The 18,162-nt window shown below is 43.1% G+C and overlaps 1 protein-coding gene and 1 long non-coding RNA gene across 2 annotated transcripts in view; both read left to right on the forward strand.

Annotated features, from left to right (window-relative positions):
* The first annotated feature begins 19 nt into the window (after positions 1 to 19).
* otud4 (OTU deubiquitinase 4) lies at positions 20 to 14,254 on the forward strand. Its single transcript, XM_020586650.1, has 21 exons — positions 20 to 585; positions 972 to 1,055; positions 2,516 to 2,566; positions 3,580 to 3,626; positions 3,802 to 3,874; positions 4,073 to 4,154; positions 4,397 to 4,556; positions 5,144 to 5,198; positions 5,278 to 5,380; positions 5,598 to 5,662; positions 6,113 to 6,213; positions 6,474 to 6,568; positions 6,672 to 6,834; positions 7,231 to 7,366; positions 7,543 to 7,617; positions 8,484 to 9,240; positions 9,365 to 10,243; positions 10,528 to 10,568; positions 10,950 to 11,568; positions 11,753 to 11,829; positions 12,282 to 14,254. Exons 1-21 carry the CDS (start codon positions 445 to 447, stop codon positions 12,735 to 12,737), a joined length of 4,260 nt encoding a protein of 1,419 aa, XP_020442306.1. The 5' UTR covers positions 20 to 444; the 3' UTR covers positions 12,738 to 14,254.
* A 761-nt stretch (positions 14,255 to 15,015) lies between these two features.
* The window catches only part of LOC109951901 (uncharacterized), a 6,351-nt gene continuing 3,204 nt past the window's right edge, over positions 15,016 to 18,162 (forward strand). Inside the window, exons 1-2 of the long non-coding RNA XR_002273674.1 lie at positions 15,016 to 15,141; positions 17,306 to 17,379. This is a non-coding gene — a long non-coding RNA (uncharacterized LOC109951901). The remainder of the gene's footprint in view (positions 15,142 to 17,305; positions 17,380 to 18,162) is intronic.

The following is an 18,162-nucleotide window of genomic DNA, read 5'->3' on the forward strand; positions in this document are numbered from 1 at the left end:
GTATTTTGTACCTCTGGCAAACAGGATTATTTTGGGCAAGACGAAATCACTCAGCGTTATGTATTGAGACTGTTGCTGTGGTAGAAAATAGGAAATACTACATTGCGCTCTGTTTACCTTGAAACCGTAGAGGAAGAAGGGGGAGTGATGCTAGGTGTTAGCTTGTCTGCTAGCTAAAGTTGATTGTTGTAGTTTCACTTTCTAGCAGTTAGGAGTAGCTTCTCTGGGAGGACCGGAGCTTCCTGGAAAACGAAACTAGACCCTGCTATTGCTGTTCCTAATACGCTTTGTATTGCAGATGTAGTGATTTAACTGTCTTCGGTGGCGATATTGACACCGTGAACCCGGTGGTGTCTAAAAGTTTTAAGGGCTAGCAGTCTAAACCGTCAAACACGCAGGTAACGTCATATCACCAGCTAGCTTTAGCGGCTAGCTCCCGCTAGCATGGACGGCGGCGAAAACATGCAAAGTAATGAGGAGAGGGCGGCAGAGAAATTAATGGATGACTACCTGAAAACATTGGGTTTGCATCGGAAGAAGATAGCCAAAGATGGGTCGTGTTTGTTTCGGGCTGTCGCCGAACAGGTAGAGTAATACAAGTGAAATTAAAGAGCTAGCGTTAAGTTTCTAATCAGCTAACTGAGCACAGGTGAAGAGGGCTTGGTCCGTATGATTTGCTAATGAAGGCCAGTGAGTGTGTAATGTTATCCGGATAAATCTTAGCGTAAGTAACAAGGTTTTGAGTAGTGTCCCAACGCTAAAGGTAAACATTCCAAAACTTTACTCATACACATGTAAGTTTTTAATTTTCTAAACGGGATTTTCAATGTAAGGTAATTAATGTGGGTTCAAACTCAGAGCTCGAGTTTTTTAACGTTAAACTGCTTGGAAATGATACATTTCATGTTTATGGCAGCTGTGGTCTATAAACTGCAGTTGAGATATTAATGTTGACTTTTGATCCCGTGCAGGTGCTGCATTGCCAAAGCCTTCATACTGAAGTCCGTGCCAAATGTGTGGAGTTCCTGAAGCAGAACAGGGGGAGCTATGAGGCGGTAGGTGCAGTGTTTGGATTTAGTTTGGTAAAGGTTTTATTTATACCGTCCTGCTCGGTTTTACTACACCGCTGGACCAAAACTAAGCAAAATGATTGAGCTTATGTTTGTGCACATAGCAGAGCATCAGTTTCTCTCTCAGTAATCTGATCAATGGCTTTCTATTTGAATTCAAGATTAACATAACAACCAGAATTTGAGATCCATATTTGAAATGTTACAGTTACATGAAAGTAGAATGAACAAGATATTTTAATGTGCAGTGTGTTTGGAATTGTGTAATCTTATTCTGTTTGTACTTTGACTCATTTTTATTGTGCAGGAGTGTTATTTATAGCAGCTCACAGACCGTTGTTTTAAACTTGTGTAGTTTTAACTTTTCTTTTTTGTTGTCTTAAAATTATCTGCTTTTATTTCTATATGCTCAGTTGTGAAGCCCTTTGAGTTCCCTTTGGTGTTGTAAGGCGCTATATAAACTTATTATAAAATAATAAACAACAATAAAATGATTATTATCATAACATGATGCAGTGCTGACAGATGTAATCTGATAGTGTGCAATGAAACAAGAGGCAGATTTTTGTTTTCTAGCTGAGGCTGAATGACAGGAGGAGGAACTCAGAGCCAAAGCTCTTGGTCTTGTGATGTAATCACACCATCACACTTCCTCCTCTCTCTCTACAACAGGGCTTTACAACATTTTCCACAACACCGTACAGCGTCTTGCGTAGCGTGGCTGCATTTCTAGATAAACTAGAACTGATCAGCGGCAATTGCCATGCAAGGCATGCTGGTCAGTTTCTGTCTGACTTGCCTGCCGTTCTGTGTAGCCAACGATACAGGAACCAGGCGCCACAAGAGCTCAGGGCATGATGGGAAACACCTGGCTCTCACCTGGTCCAAGAGCTAATTTATCATGTAAAATATCTGAGTATCAGATCCAGAAGTAAAAAAACAATTCAACAGCAGATATTTCGATCTTTTTCCTTTCCATGGATCAGCCTAGTGTTATGCTGCTATTCACTGATAGCAGTGTTTTAGTCAGTGTTGCAAAAATTTGACTTCTATGTTGTTTCTTTCTCGAGAGAGACAATGAACCCATAAAGCAAACAAGCAAGCAAGCAAAGTTTATTCATATAGCACCTTTCTAAACCTGCGTTACAAGGTGCTTTCCAGTAAAACATAAATATAATTTTATTATTTTAAAACAGGCTCTATGGACAATGTAGGTCTAACAGATGTTACCCAAACTGGAGGAAATGCAGGAAGAGAAAAATGTAGATTAACTCTTGAACTTGTCCAACGATGATCCAGCGAAACAAACCAACCATATTAACTATTAACAGTCAACAACTCGGTGATCGCAGCAGACCAATGTGTGTGTAGAAAATGGCATCAGGTGTCATTATTGTTATGGCTGTGTGTGTTGTTGGAGCTCACTGGTGTGTTTTGTTTTGCAGTTTATTGAAGGTAACTTTGAAGATTACCTGTGCAAGCTCCAGGACCCACAGGTAAACGTCACGCCAGTGTTATCAGAAACTTTAACATCATAGTTTGCTGTTATTTGATGATTGGCTCTGGATTTGAGGGATTTCACATTGTCACATTTAGTGCCGGCTCTCGATGGCGCTAATTAACTCTCTTTTATGGCATTAATTGAATTACTTCAGTACCATCGAGTATTGAAAAGTGTTTTTTTTTTTTTTTTTTTACATCTTTATTACCTCCGCCAAGGAGGTTAGGTTTTTGGCTCCGTGTGTGTGTTGGTTAGCAGGATTACAAACCACGTGCTTGGTCCAGACATTGGTGAGGACCAACCCTAAAAGTGACTATATTTTGGCTGAAAAGGTCAAAGGTCAAGGCCACATAAAATAATCACACAAAAAATTCTTGTCTTTAATATGGGGCAGAATTTAAAAAAAATTTATCTCCATCAAAAGTTATCGAAATCCTTTGAAATTTGACACCCATGCAGGGCGGCAGTGTGTCACCAACCTGAATGGATCTGATGGCCGTTCAAAATTAACATTGAAAAGCCCATTTAAAACAGATCTTATACCATAACTTGGCCTGTAATGAAGATGGAGCCATGATTTGTCCAGGTACTATGCACATTCCCTAAATGATTATCTGGATTCAATCTGGATAAAGGATTTCTGGACAGATTTGGTGGTGGTTTGGATCTCATTTTTCACAAAGGACCAATTTGCATGAGTGAATGTTGTGACTTGGCGGAGGCACATGCGCTCTCTGAGTGCTCTTGTTTATTTATGATAAACGTAAGAGAACCTAATGTTATAAAACTGTTTTGTTTGCACACAAATGTCAAGGAATTGAAAAATAAAAGCAATTTGTACCAAAATATGTAATGTATGTTGTTTTTTTGTTTTTTTTAATTGGTATCGAATAAAGTAGTGTTTAGGAACTGGTATTAAAGTCAAGGTATCACATTTTGGAATGATGACCAGCTCTAGTCACATTTTCATTCATACTTATTGATGATGCGGTGAAATCTGTTTTTCAGCAATGGGTGGGAGAAGTGGAGATCAACGCGTTGGCTGTCATGTACAAGTGAGTATTAAAGGTTGGATCCGGGGTCTCGCGCTGGAGCTGTTTGTTGAAAACAGATGGGCCCCATGTTTTCCCAAGGTAGAAACCTGTCGCCCAGTGCAGCGGTGCGGCTCGCTGGGCTGTGTTGAATCGTTTGTGGACAAACCGTAACATTCACCTGTTTGTCTTTCTGTAGGAGGGACTTTGTGATTTACCAGGAGCCCGGCAAACCAGCCGTCAACATCACCGACAACAACTTCAAGGACAAGGTGAGCCTGGACAGGTCCAGCTGTGGAAACACAGTTTGGCTTTTCATTTGTCTTTACTGTTCTTTCAACTCCAGTTTGTTGTAATAGCTTTGAAAGTTAGCAGTTAAGTAAATATTGAGACTTGTTTTGTCTCTTAGTAACATACAGAAATGTTACTTTTACACATGTGTGCTTACCCTGTGTGTTTCTCTGTCTCAGGTGCAGCTGTGTTTTCTGAATAGGAATCACTATGACAGCGTTTATCCCATCAGCCACATCAGCAACACTGCTCTCTGCCAGTGTGAGTGTTTCTCCCGAATTGTCTCTAGGAACGTGGTTCTCAAACTGAGGCTCTAGACCCAGAATAATCACAGGTCCTGTAGATCAGTTACATCTGAGTGGTTGAGTTCTTGCACAGCTGGAGGATAGGAGTTTGTTTAGTGCACTAACATACATTACTTCACACACTTTAGTGACTCGTTTTTTTGTCCACTTAACTTCCCCTCTGGTCTGTGTGTGTGTGTGTGTGTGTGTCTCCTGCAGCCATCCTCTACGAGCTGCTGTACACCTGTGTGTTTAAGGTGGACCGGAGCATCCTGGGCTCCCATCAGCGGAGCGGCCGATCCCCTGTACTGAGTGATGACAACATGGCCACCTGCGCCAGCAGCGATGAGTCCGAGCTGGATGCAGACGAGCCGCTCTGGTAGGAAACGTGACAGCATAACTAGGATTAAACGGACTGAGACAGTCAGGTGGTTTTGGCCTCGTCCTGATCTGAGTCTTGTCATATCTGTTGAGTCCAGTCTGCTCCTAACATGTTGATCAAATGTGTATGTGACTCAGTGACATAACAGGAGCTAGTAAAGTCAGCTCACCTCATTTTTACAAGCTTCTTAATCTTGATTCAGAACTTAATGATCTTAAATGATCGATATGAAAAAGTTATAACTTCAGTCAAAGCTGGAAAGAAGACGTGGTTCAAAGTTCTGAATAATTAGTAAGTGGACCCAATCGTAGATTTTATTCACCTTAGGTGCTCCCAGATTTAAAACAAAAATACTGATGCACAGATAGACAACTATTTATTATTAGATTTATTTGTAGTAAACTGACTCTGCAGTTAACCTGCTTTTAGTCTCTGTGACTAACTTTTTTGCTCACTTGTATAATTGTGTTCTTCTCTACAAAGTCACATTTTGTGCTTATGTACATTTATTCACTCCTTGTATTATTTGGTAAACTTCTGTTTTTTCCATAAGGGAACAAGCTCATGGTTTGTTTTTGTTATAGGGTGGAAGATGGAACAAGCACGACTTCTACAAGACGCAGCAACCAGAGTTGCAGGGTAATGCCGACACTGATTAAGCAAATGTCATTCAGCTCTTGTACATACCTGCATAACTGTGTGCATGTGTGTGTGCCAGGGCCGCGGGCGTGGTCGGCAGCTGTCTGAGAGGGTGAGACGTTCACTGAACCCGACTCTGCTCAGGAATGTAGAGTATGACGTCTGGCAAAAGACCAAGAGAGGTAACTCGCTATGACACTCAGAGTAAAAGGCGTTAAACCAAATGCACATCCAGTCTAAAACAAATCCTGACTGGATGACATTTGCTGGTCTTAGAAAGATTTTCTTGTTGTTTGGGGTTCGTATTTTTACAACAGTTTCTCTGGCTTGTCAAAGTATGTCCATAAAAGCCTTAAAGTGAAGCAAATTTAAAAGGTTTTCTTTCTGCTTTTCATTTAGCCCAACAGAAGTTGGACTACTGTATCGCTGCTGGGATGCACTACAATGTAGGCGACCGCTGCCAGGTGTGTGTTTTCAAATTCTGATGCATGTTTACTGATGGGTGATAGATGAAAGGACAACCCAATACAGTGTTTCAGTGAGGTGCTGGGCCACCATGTGACACCAGAACAGCTCCACTTTGGCACTGACTCTCCAAGTCTCTGAACCCTCGTGGAGGGATGAACACCGTTCTTCCACCGGATGTTCCCTCATGGTGTTTTGATGACAGTGGTGGAGACTCTAACACATCACTCCAACATCTCCCATAGCTGTTCAGCTGGGCTGAGACCTGGTGACTGGGAAGGCCACAACATCATGGTCATCCTCATCACGCCAATCAGTGACCCCTTGTGGACGGGGGGGCTCTGTCACCCTGGAGGAGACCATTCATTTGTTCAGGGGCTTCCTTTAGTTTGTCACCACCTGTACACTGTTTGTATACAAGTGTGTGTGTATTGATGTGTCACCTGTAGGTTCGTCTAGAGGGCAGTGGACGGAGCTACAACGCCACCATCAAGGAGCTGACTCCCAACAATGGTCCAGTGACAGTTTACATAGAAGATCTGGGCAAGAGGCAAGTTTTTCATATTGCTAATATTGTTAGCCAATGGCGGGTTCTGCTTTCAAAGTAAAGCCTACCACTGCTTTTACATGACATTGAAATACTTTTATTTTGAAATACATGCATCAGGTGGCAAAGCATCAGTGGGGTGTTTACCCACATTAGTTCAGCTCAACATTGCACATGAACAGAAAACGGTGGATCTGTGACTTTTGGCTGTTTGTTTCTTAATTGGACCAGTAATGGTGCGAGTTGATGTTATGTGTTTGTAGACAGGTCCCTCTGTGGGGTGTGCGACCTCTCCATGATGAGAACAGCTGGAGCATTGTGGTCAATAGAGACAAGAAGCTCAGCAACGGACACGGAGGTGGTGGACACACACTGGCCGCGCACCCTAAACGCACATGATTGAACTCTCTGCGGTTTGCCACGCCATTATAACATAACTTAAATCCTTGTTTCTCCATCAGAGTGGGAGGAGAAGGGTAAAGGCCGAGGCAGAGGGAAGTCCATCCCAGCATCCTCCTCTGGTTACCAGACGACAGCACCAGGCTCCGGTGGGCGCATCCAGAAGCAGCACTCGTGGCCCCCGCAGCCCACTGCAGTGGAGCAGGGAGGGGCAAAAACCAGCAGGTCAGTGTGAGCAGACACACAGCACAGCGTTTGGCCCGAATAGCCACTGTCCACGACCTGCTCAGCAGCAAACAGCAGACAGACCGTTAGAACCTAGCTGGTGAACACAGCGAAGCTTTCAGCAGCTAAACAGCCAGAAGTTTCCCTCAGCAGGTGGAGGAGACCAAAAACAGAGCTAAAAGAGGGAACACTGGGCTAACATGCTGCCTGTAACTGCTGAGTGTGGAAATGAGCAGCTTTGTTCTAATAAATTCACAATGCCAACTTAAAGGGTGATATGTCAGTGTTTTATCGTCATTTCACCACAAGGTACCTTGAAACAGTCCTGTTGTCTGGACACCTTCCTCACTGGTAAATGTGGTAAGTGTGTTTTTAAGTTTTAAAATGTGTCTGTAGGAAGTCTCTGAACTCGGCCGAGTCGGTGTTGTTCGGTCTGACGGAGCAGGAGCGACTGGCCAAAGAGGAAGAGAAGAGGAACGTGGCGCTGGTGGAGATCCAGCTCAGAGACGAGCACAGCTTCCCCGCCCTCGGGGTGAGTGTGAACATGCTGATATGTGGTGTGATAGAGTTGTTTCATGACTCGCTGGTTGTACATACACCATTAGATCCTGCAGTGCTGACATGCTTATATTTACTCCAGATTTTGTATGTTGTAGTCTTTTTAGATTGTACCCGGGGAGCTGCCATAAATGTTTTTATTCCCATCAGACTCAGCCTGGGATGCAGGGTGATGGTGGAAGGAGGAAGGGAGGAGAGAAGAAAAAATCCCTGAGAAACAAGACGGTGAGTGGGCGTTCATACCAAACACAGCCCAGAGTTAAACCCTGCCAGTGTGCGGCTGTGTTGTTTCAGGCATTACATGTTCAAGATTCACTTTGCCATTCAGGCTATTTACCGAATATTTACTGCACCTATAAAGCAACTTCCAGTATCTCAGCATAAAAATGAGAAACTGACCTTAAAAACTGAAACTTAGAATAGACAACTTACTGTATTGCACATTATGACTTGTCGTACATTTGTTCGCCTGAATAGAGCGTTAGCAGTCTGCTGGCAGAACGCTTGTTGTGCTGCATAGCTTCCCTTCATTCACGATGTGATGACGCTGTTCAGATGTGGGTCGGATATTGATCAGTGATCACAAATAGTAAACCTATTATGAGAGCAAATCTGCAGCTGTAGTCTGTGGTGTGACGTGCTAAAGATGATGAACATGCTAAAATCATATCGTCCCCATGTCCGAACACAGTGGTTCTGTTGGACGCTGTGTCGCAGTGACAGAGTGACGTGTACTTGAATTCGAGGTTAAGTAGAATTGAAGAGAAAGGAAGTGCAAACTACACACACTGACCTCATTCAGCATTTTCTTAACCTAAAACAATTTCTGAGCAGGAGCATGTGTCAGATGTAATGCCAGCTGCATGTTCAGAAGGTTTCATCAGTTGTATTATCACCGGCCTTCTGGTGCCCCATAGCCAAATGGTTACAGAATATTAATTTAACATGAGGTGATATAGTTTGAGTGGGTTGTTGTCATGTTTTAGCTCGAGGTTATTTCAGGTTTTTGGCCACATGAATGAGTCGGAATCATCACAGCTGTAAATTTTCTTTTCTTTGTCCACTAATATTTTTGTTCACCGCTTTTATAGAAAAGTCCAGTTGAAGACATCGGAGCACTTCCTCCCTCTGCTGTCGAAACACCCAGATCCTCCACGCCGCCACTTCCAGCCACTACTGCTACTGCTGCACCCACTACAAATACTACTACCCCCATCAACCCCACACAGCCTGCTGCAAAGCCTCCCGCTGCTCTATCTGCAAACTCTGAGTCCAGCGCTGCTCGGCGAAGCTCACTCAAGGCGTCAATGCCCAGCATAAGCATGGCCGCCACAGCATCAGGCTCCTCTTCCAGTCTGCCACCCGCCATTGCTGCCCCGACTGATAAAACAAACACACAGTCTTATGCTTTAGCGGCTGGTGCGACACCAAACTCTCCTGTTGCTGCTTCCCCAAGCACAAAGCCTTCTGGAGTGGATGGTGCTCCGCCTAACATCCCTTCGTCTGCTGCTGTTTTCTCCTTTGTCACCCCTGTACTCCCCACTGCTTCATCACTACAAGCCCTGCCCGCCCTGTCCTCCCCTTCTCCTCCCCCCTCTTCTTCCTCACTTCCTCCTAAATCATCTGTCTCTCCACCTCCTTCCTCTTCAGTTCCTCCTCCCACTTTCATCTCACCCATTGCTCCTTCTCCAGGCGCTGCACAGGGCTTTCTCCAGCCCTCCTCTGTCCCCCGGTCCTCTCCGCCTATTCCCCCTCTCCCCCATTCTCCCTGTCCACCCTCTTCCTCCTCTCTTATCCATCATTCTGCTCAAGTCCAAGAGGCACCACCAGCTCCAGCAATAACTCCAAGTAAGAGATCTGTTCAGTCAGACTAAGATTTAAGTCTCATTGGAACATTTCTGTTGAGATCTGTGCAGGTTCTCTTACTCCTGCTCTGACTTCGCCTCCATTAACTTCCATGTCTTTTTTTCAGTTTCTTTGGCACATGCTGAGGGTCCTATGGCAGCGTCTCAGACCCTCCAGAGCCAAACGTCTCTGTCCCAGATTCATCTCCAGGCATCGTTGCCTCAAAACCAGAGTCAGATCTCGGTGTCCCAGACCCAAACTCAGGCATCATTACAGCAGGCTGAGAAACCAACGCAGCCTTCTTTGCACCAGATCCAGACCCAGAGTCAGGGTTCCCTACCCGAAAACAAAACCCTGATGCCTCAGATGCGAACAGAGGTTCAGCCCTCTCTTCCTGACCCCCAGCCCTACCCTCAGTCCCACACTGAAGTGGCCTCACTGCCACAAAACCAGGCTTCCCTCTCACAGTTGCAGGCCTCGTTCTCCCACCTCAAGCCCCAATACCAGGCCCAGTACACCTCACAGTCCCAGTCTGAGGTGTCCCAGGTCCAGTCAGCTCACTCAGCTCCAGAGGTTTCCTGTTCCCATACCACCCAGGCCTCCATCCCTGCCTCTGTGCAGCCCCAGCCCTCAGTCACCCAGCCTCACCTCCCCAGCCAGCTGGTCCAGCCTCCTCACCCCTCCCAGGTCCCACATCCCTCCCTCTCTCTCTCCTACTCAGTGAATCCCACCCCCGGCACCCAGGATAAAACAGAAGCTCCAGCTCCGCAGCCTCAGCCTGAGTCCTCAGCTCCCCCCACCCAGCAGTCACACCCTCATCACCCCCAGTTACACTCTGTGCATCCTCCCCCTCACCCCCAGCCCATCCCAGGAGCTGTTCCTCTTCAGCAATTGTCTCAGCTCTTCCAGGACCCCCTGTACCCCGGTTTTCCCCAGGGAGAGAAGGGTGACGTAGCCCCAACACCCCCCTACTCCTCCAGCAAGTCTGGGGATGACTTGCCCCAAGGTGAGCCAGGCTGTGGTTTTTCTAGATGAGCAAGGCTCCCAGTTATTTGCTCAGCATTAAAAGATTCTGCTTTGGATCAGGTGCCAACAAACACAATCAGGAAAACTGTAATTACAGATTTTATGTTTTTTAGAAACATTTCAAAAGGAAGGGATCAAAAAGCAGTGACCTAAATGTCTACGTTTAGCCTTTCATTGCTATATCTAGGTGCAGCAAAGTTGTATAACAAGGTAATATTTGGTCAGCGTTTTGTGATGTTATTGTTTTCTTGTTTTCCTCTGCAGATGTCAACGTCTTGAGGTTTTTCTTTAACTTGGGTGTTAAGGTAAGACACAAAGTCTCAGCAGAGGAAAAACCCCAAACAGTTTTGTTGTATGCAGCCTGACTGGTGGTGGATTTTTCAGGCTGATAACAAATACAGATGTTTGAGTTTAAAAAAATAGACGTAGGTTTTTAACATAAACGTGTAAGTGAAAATTAATATTTGGCCATTAAAGACCAAGATCTGCACTTCTTGTTGTCGCCCTTCTGCATCTTTGACATGTCAGTGCTGCAGCTTTCTCTTCCTGGTTGTGTTGGTCAGACTCTGGTTTGCTGATGCACACATCTGTTGTTGCTGCACTTGATTTAAACCTTAAACTGCATCAACTTTTGTTGGTCCCAGAAGCAAAAACTGACATTTACGTCTGCTGCTCTTTTCCCACAGGCCTACTCCATGCCCATGTACCCTCCTTGCATATACCTCATCCCCCTGCAGCAGGCCTACACTGTGCAACCCAAGCTCCCCTCCCGCTCCCCCTCCCCTGCCTCCCACTACCCTCCTTCAAACCTTCAAACCAGAGAGCAGGAACCATACCCCCAGTATCCTCCGGTATCAGTGACACAATATGACCACCAGGCCCCACTCACTGAGCCCCCCTGTCCCAGCGAACCCTCCTTCACCCAGACTAGGTACCCCGTCTCCCAGCCTCCGCCCCACAGGATGCCCTGGCAACAGCACCAGATGCCCCCTCCCAGAAACTCCAGCTACCCGGTTGGATACCCCTCCCCAGCTCCGCCGTATCCAAGTTCCCTGCCTTCATCACAGGTGTACCCTCCGAGTCAAGGCCCAGGACACCCACGGTATCCCCCAGCCATAACTTCATACCCACCAAGCTCTCTGGGATATTATTCTTCAGAAGAGCTCCAAGTGAACCAGGGGGCGATGGAACAGCTTCAGCACACGAACGGGGACACGATCCCTGGTCACGTCCCTGGACCTCTGGACGGTCCTGCTAATGCTAACAACAGCAGAACTGTAGGGGTTCCTGGTTTGAACAGTTTTGGTACGTGGACAGTTTTTATTATACAAGTCCAAAATAAGGCACCATGAAAATTTTAAATGTATCAACAGAGAGGATGTAGTATTTCTGGGTAATGAGGTCCTTAAATGTCAAGTTGTTAGTGTGTTTGTCACCAGAGGGAACTGCACCTCTCAACTTGTAATGGAAACTTTTTCTTTCCTATCAGCCCTCAAGAAGGAGCAGGGGGAGGGTATGACCAGAGCGGTGCTGCTGGTGGACCCACCACTCCAAAACAAGCCCATAGTACGCAGCACACACACACACACACACACAGAGAATGTTTCTTTCCACAGCTGCGGGTTCACTCTGTACATTAAATGTTAGTAAATCAGTAGCAGTACTAGGTGAAAAGTAGCACTGTAACTGCAACCTGCTGTCATAAATGTAGTATTTATAGTTATAGCAGTAATAGTACTATTAGTTGTAATAATAAATGTAGAAATGATTCTAGTGGTTGTGGTGATGGGAGTAGTTAGTAGTAGTAGTAAGTATAGTAGTAGTATTAACAGAAGTATTAGTACTAGTGTTACACAACTTATGTTACTACAATTGTGTAGTAGTACAAGTTATAGTGGTATACGAGTAGTAGCTGGTGCAGTGGTATATTAATAATAGTGTTAATATTTTACTAATTTTATTACTTTACTAATATTAAGTAATAGTATTAAATAAAATAAAACCTTACTCTCTCTCAGGTCGCTCTGGTCTCAAACTCTGATGTTGGTGACGTCTCCGTGACAACCTTGAGACCCAGCAGTGGCTCTGGCCCGCGTGACATCATCTCCAAAGCAACCAACTCTGGTGACAACATCCCCGCCCGTAGCTATAGACCCCGAAAACCATTTATGCATAACTTCAAAACATTTGTCAAACCTGGAGCACTGGAGCCCGGCCAGGGGGGTTACCTGCCGCCCCCTATCATGCCTGAACCTCTGTCCGTGGGTTGCAGCACCGAGGACTATTGGGAAGACACGGAGGGGTTCAAACACACAACCCTGAACTTCCGGGGTCCCAGGAAGACCTACAGAGGAGGAGGGAGAGGAGGCCATGATGGAGGAAGAGGGGGATACAGGAGAAGGCAAGGTGGGGATGCAGGGGCGGTGTATAAACCAGGCCCGTATGGCCCCTCCCATGGGGGGCGGGGCTACTAGCTCTCACGTAATGAGAGGAGAGAACATGGTTTTTTCCCTCCCAGAGCTTGTTTGGTTTTTGAATGGTTTTAATCGCACTTTTTCTAATTAGTTTTGATGTCAACACGATTTTTTTTCACTGGACTGATTCGGCCTAGAAAATTTGAAAATGGATGCCAGAGCAAATTGTTCATCTGTGAACCTCTTACTGTTGTCATGTGTCTTCGTCTTTGATAAGTTCAGAGTACATTAGAGCCCGGAATCCTCCAGCTTGACGTGGAAACAAACACTACCAAGCTCATTATTGGCTAGCTCCTTAGCGTAGCATGTTAGGAAGTGCAGGTTTACATATAGTTTACTTTAAAGATTATTCATTTGGTAAACAAAATCTTAAAATCTTGTGGGAAATGTCCATTCCTCAATTTCACAAAGTCTAAGTTCTTTAAAAATCTTGCTTTTAACAAAAACACTTAGTTTTCAGTCTTGGAATACTAAGGTGCTCACATTTGCAAAGCTGAATTATTTTTTTCTTTTTTACACTTTTAAAATTTTTTTTTTTTTTTGAAATGATCAAAATAATTGCTGAATAGTTTGATGTTTGGGGAAGAATGTGTAAACTTTTTTGCTAAGAGTTACGTGAAGAGATGCTGTTTCAAGTTACAGCTAGCAGCCTGATAGCTTGGCTTAAAACACTAGAAATGTGCAGGCAACTGCCTATAAAACCTTTTTTGTTGTTTTTACACTTAAATATTTTACAGATTAAACAAGAGCTAGCATATGCTTATCTTAGTTTATAACCACCAGTATACTTTTTTGTTGTTGTTCAACAAAAGATTTATTGTGTTGATTGAGTTTTACAGGTGCTGATAGAAACTTTTGTTACCTTTGAACAGCGGCAGGCTACCTGTTTCCCCATTTCCAATCTTTATGCTAAGCTAAGCTAAGTGGCTGCTAGCTGTAGCTTCAATTTTACAAACTGTGCTATCAGTCCTTAGTTAAATTTATGCAAGAAAGCAAGTTGAAATATTCCTTTAAAGGAAGTAAAATTTCAGATTTTCTGGTTGAATGCAGCATCACAACATATATCGCATTGCATGTCCATGAAGCATCAGACATTTAAACACAACAAAGCAGCAATTTAGTTTAGAAAACACTTCCTCCAATCATTTGTTAGCACTGCAAGCTAAACCAATTTTAAATGGGTTAAATCAACAATCGATTGAGAGGAGCTTTTAAGAGTTGTATCGCTGTTCTGACGCGAACGCAGCCCAACTGTGTGTATTTCAGGCTCTGGGTCAGGGGACACTTTTTCTTTAGTGTTTGTGTTGATGCACATTCTCTCTCTGTGGTTCTCATGTTTCTCTTCTTCTGTGGTTCATTTTCTTTGTCTCCTCACTTTCAATGAACTCCAAACTCTAGAGAGAGTCTGTGCCTTCTGATTGTTACTCTTTATTTCTCTTGTTGACTTTGAGAAATGCTGCTGTACAAAAAGTCTGCAAGTTGTCTGTTTTTCTATGTGATTAAATAAATAAAACATGGGTTCACATGGAGCTACTTCTGTAATGAAACTTGATTTTTGGAGTCTCATAGAAGTCCATAACATAAATAAAATACAATTTTAAAAACAAAGGACATGCAATTAAGCATATTAAAAAGTAATTTTAAAAATTTAGTTTGGATGTTTATTAGGCCTATACATTTAAACAGCAATTGCTCAGTAACATTAAATAACTCAATTTAGTACAAGAGTAACTTAAGTCCATATGCAGCCAATATTCAAAAACTCACTTTTAAATTACATTTAGTCCAGTGTTTACATATTTTAAGGTGCATTACAATCATCTTTACCCATAAATATTCAGAAAATCTCAAACAATGGTGGAAAGTAACCAAGGTGGTTACAATTTGTCAAGTACTGTATTTTAGGACAATCGAGGTGTTGAGGATGTCATGTTCTCCTACTTCAGAGGCTCCTTGGACTTCACAACATTTCAGAGACATATTGTACTTTTTACTGCACTAAGTGAGTTTTTAGTTCCTTCAGATGAGTAAAACCAAATACGGTATAATTGTAATGAGTACAAATATTACAGCTAAGAAAATCGTCATGATCAAGCCACGTACCTCATTTGAGAGGACGCTAAGGTTGTTCTGACTACAGATTTCGGTATAAGTCATTTCTAGAACATGGTTATGATAGTTCGTCAAAGTTACAATTATCTGACCAGTAATCGAAACTGAAAAGTGCCAAAAAGTCATGTTAACGAGGGAAACAGCCTTGTTTCTGTTCGTGCACCGATCGACTAATTACGCCTAGTATATCCCGAAGAACGAGGTCGCGCTCCTTTGACGTCACCAGGTGAGCGACTGTGAGAAGAATGTCATGGTATTTCTCCTGCTCTCCTTCGTATTTCTCTTATATAAGGTAATAATCTAGCCCACAATTTATTTTGAAGGCCACAGAGATGTTATTAATCGTTTCTGGTTCGTGGTCAATGTAGCCTGTTAGAGAAACAAAGGAGTTTTGATATTGTTTTGTCATGTACGCTAATAGTTAAGCTAGTTGCGGGAGACATCGTGCTCCGGTAGTAGTGTCGAACTTGTGTATTTATCTCATGTTGTAATGTGGTTTGAGAGAAGCGCGAGCTCATAGTGTGACATGCTAACAGTGGATAATTTAGTCACGGTAATTATGGTAGTGATATGGTAGTCATAAACCCTGGACACAATCTGTTTGAACTCCTCCCCTCTGGACGGCGTTACAGGTCACTGTGCACCAAGACAACCAGGCACAGGGACAGTTTTCCCCCCAGGCTGTCGCTGTGATGAACACTTAACCAACGACAGTATGACTGGACAATAACACTCAGTGAAATACCTGTAAATATACCTCGTACACATTCGTACAGGTCTCTTTTAAATACTCTATTTTTATTCCTACTTATCCCATTTCACAATGAGCATTCCATTGTCTGTCTGCATTGTTTACTGCCTGTTTATACTGCTTATTTTGCATTGTTTTTACTGTTTGTTTCTTGTTAATACTGCTTATATTGTTATATTACACAGCCTTATGCTGGTTTACTGTTTACTTGCCCCTCGCATGGGGGTACATGCACATTGAGAGCCGAAGAAGACTTCTTCTTTCGGCTGTTCCCGTTAGGGGTCACCACAGCGAATCATCTGTTTCCACCTAACTCTATCCTCAATATAACCACTATCCCTCCTCTGCACATGTCCAAACCATCTCAATCTGGCCTCTCTGACCTTGTCCCCTAAACAGCCGACCTGAGCTGTCCCTCTGATGTGCTCATTCCTAATCCTGTCCATCCTGGTCCCTCCTAAAGAGAACCTCAACATCCTCATCTCTGCTACCTCCATCTCTGCCTCTTGTCTTTTCCTCACTGCTCTACTTCCTGCTCTACCATATTCACCTCTTCCCCCCTTCTTTCCCTCTCATTTTCCTCATTCATCAGTTCCTCAAAATACTCCTTCCATCTTCTCTGCACACTCTCCTCACTTGTTAGCACCTTTCCATCTCTGTCTTTAATCGCCCTTAACTGTTACACATCCTTCCCATCTCTATCTCTCTGTCTCACTAATCTGTACAAGTCCTTCTCACCTTCCCTCATGTCTAACCTGACATACAACTCATCATATGCTTTCTGTTTGGCCATTACCACCTCCCTCTTCACTCTACACTGCAATTTCTTGTAATCCTGTCTACTGTCTTCAGTCTTTATACGTCCCACTTCTTTCTAGCTAGCCTCTTCCTCTGAATGCTGTCCTGTACTTCCTTGTTCCACCACCATGTTTCCTTATCTTCTTTCCTCCTTCCAGATGACACATTGAGAGCCGATGTACCAGAGTCAAATTCCTCATGTGTCCCACACAACTGGCCAGTAAAGCTGATTCTGATTCTGATGTATAGAAACTGGTGAAATGCTTAAGTTTATGTAATGTGTTAAAAACAGATGAGTGACTGTGAGAGCTTTCTCGATTTCCTTTATTTAATATAAGGGCCGAAATAACCTTAGAAAAAATCAACTGGACTAGATTTCTATGGACAATATCTCCAGCTCAACACCAGTCAGTCAGAACTGATGAAGCCTCTTGGATGAGAGGTGAAACGTCTTTGACCTAGAAATCTAGTCCAGTTGATTTTTTCTAAGGTTATTTTGGTTTACTATGGCCTGGATGACTGAGAATCTGCACAGACATGTTAATATAAGGGCACAACTATAGGAGGTACTGTAGAGAGCTCTCACGGCCTGCACGACCCACTGCATAATCGTGAGACTTTATTGATCCCTGGTGGCAAATTCACAAGCTGCCCTGCAGTTCTTTACATATCAAGTAGTAAACATTAGCTTCACCTTTACCAGCTGCAAGATTAAGTGGTAAATGCAATAATGCATCACCAATTATATATTAATGTGAAATATGCCATTCTGCATAATGAGTAATTTTTCTTTTGGCCCTTCAAGTATATTTTGATGCAAATAGGCTACTCTTGTAGTGAAATTTTGAATGCAGGACTTTTAAATGTAACAGTATTTTTACACTTTGGTATTTCTGCTTTTGTGTAGATAACTGGTCCAAGTACTTCTTCCACCACTGCTGCCATGAAGGCTCTTCTGGAATTACTTCCCAGCAGCTCTCAGTAAGTTGCAATCACCTACAAAAACTGTGCGTCACCCAGTGTAGCCATTTTTGCAAACCAAACCCCCGAGATAAATGTAATGAAGTATAGTTAGTCAGCTACGGAGCCCTAGAGCAGTCACATAGCTACTTAGATCTCGCACACAAAATACTCAAAAGGAGGGAATAAAATAAGTAAAACATGCTCTCAAATTATTCAAAATGAAGTAAATAAATCCTTCTGTCTCACTACCTCGATTTAATCAGAAAGATATTCGCAAATTTGAAATTCTTGAATCAATGAGTTATGAGCAAAATGTTAAAACACAAACCCAGTAATAGATATTAGGTGAATAATATGTAAAGGCAAAAATAATAAAGTAACAGTGTAATAGTTAAATGTACTTAAATTATATGTAAAATGTAGTGTACAAAAGTAAAATGCAAAATATCAAAGATTCCAATCTATTAAAACATAAAAATGATCTGAGCTTAAACAATATAAAAATGTACTGATGTAAAGTAAGAACGTAAGATATGAAAGTAAAAACTGTCAAATGTGAAATATAAAAACCAAAATGATGCGGAGCGGAAGGTTTGAGACTGTTTGAGTCCAACAGGAGTTCACATTTTAACTAAAAAATATGCCTTACTACAGCATGTGGTAAGAACGTGATCGACCCTCTCCTGAAAAATGTGCTGTACTAGATACAGTGGGTACGGAAAGTATTCAGACCCCCTTAAATTTTTCACTCTTTCTTATATTGCAGCCATATGCTAAAATCATTTAAGTTCATTTTTTTCC

Source organism: Monopterus albus, unplaced genomic scaffold (genome assembly GCF_001952655.1).
Source record: "Monopterus albus unplaced genomic scaffold, M_albus_1.0 scaffold418.1, whole genome shotgun sequence".
Classification (NCBI taxonomy): domain Eukaryota; kingdom Metazoa; phylum Chordata; class Actinopteri; order Synbranchiformes; family Synbranchidae; genus Monopterus; species Monopterus albus.

What these genes read in the sequence shown, in the direction of transcription:
- otud4 (XM_020586650.1), top strand. Translation starts at nt 445, where the DNA reads ATGGACGGCGGCGAAAACATGCAAAGTAATGAGGAGAGGGCGGCAGAG. An exon ending in GCAGCAACCAGAGTTGCAGG is followed by an intron (nt 5,199 to 5,277) that starts GTAATGCCGACA and finishes TGTGTGTGCCAG; the next exon opens with GGCCGCGGGCGTGGTCGGCA. An exon ending in AATCCCTGAGAAACAAGACG is followed by an intron (nt 7,618 to 8,483) that starts GTGAGTGGGCGT and finishes CCGCTTTTATAG; the next exon opens with AAAAGTCCAGTTGAAGACAT.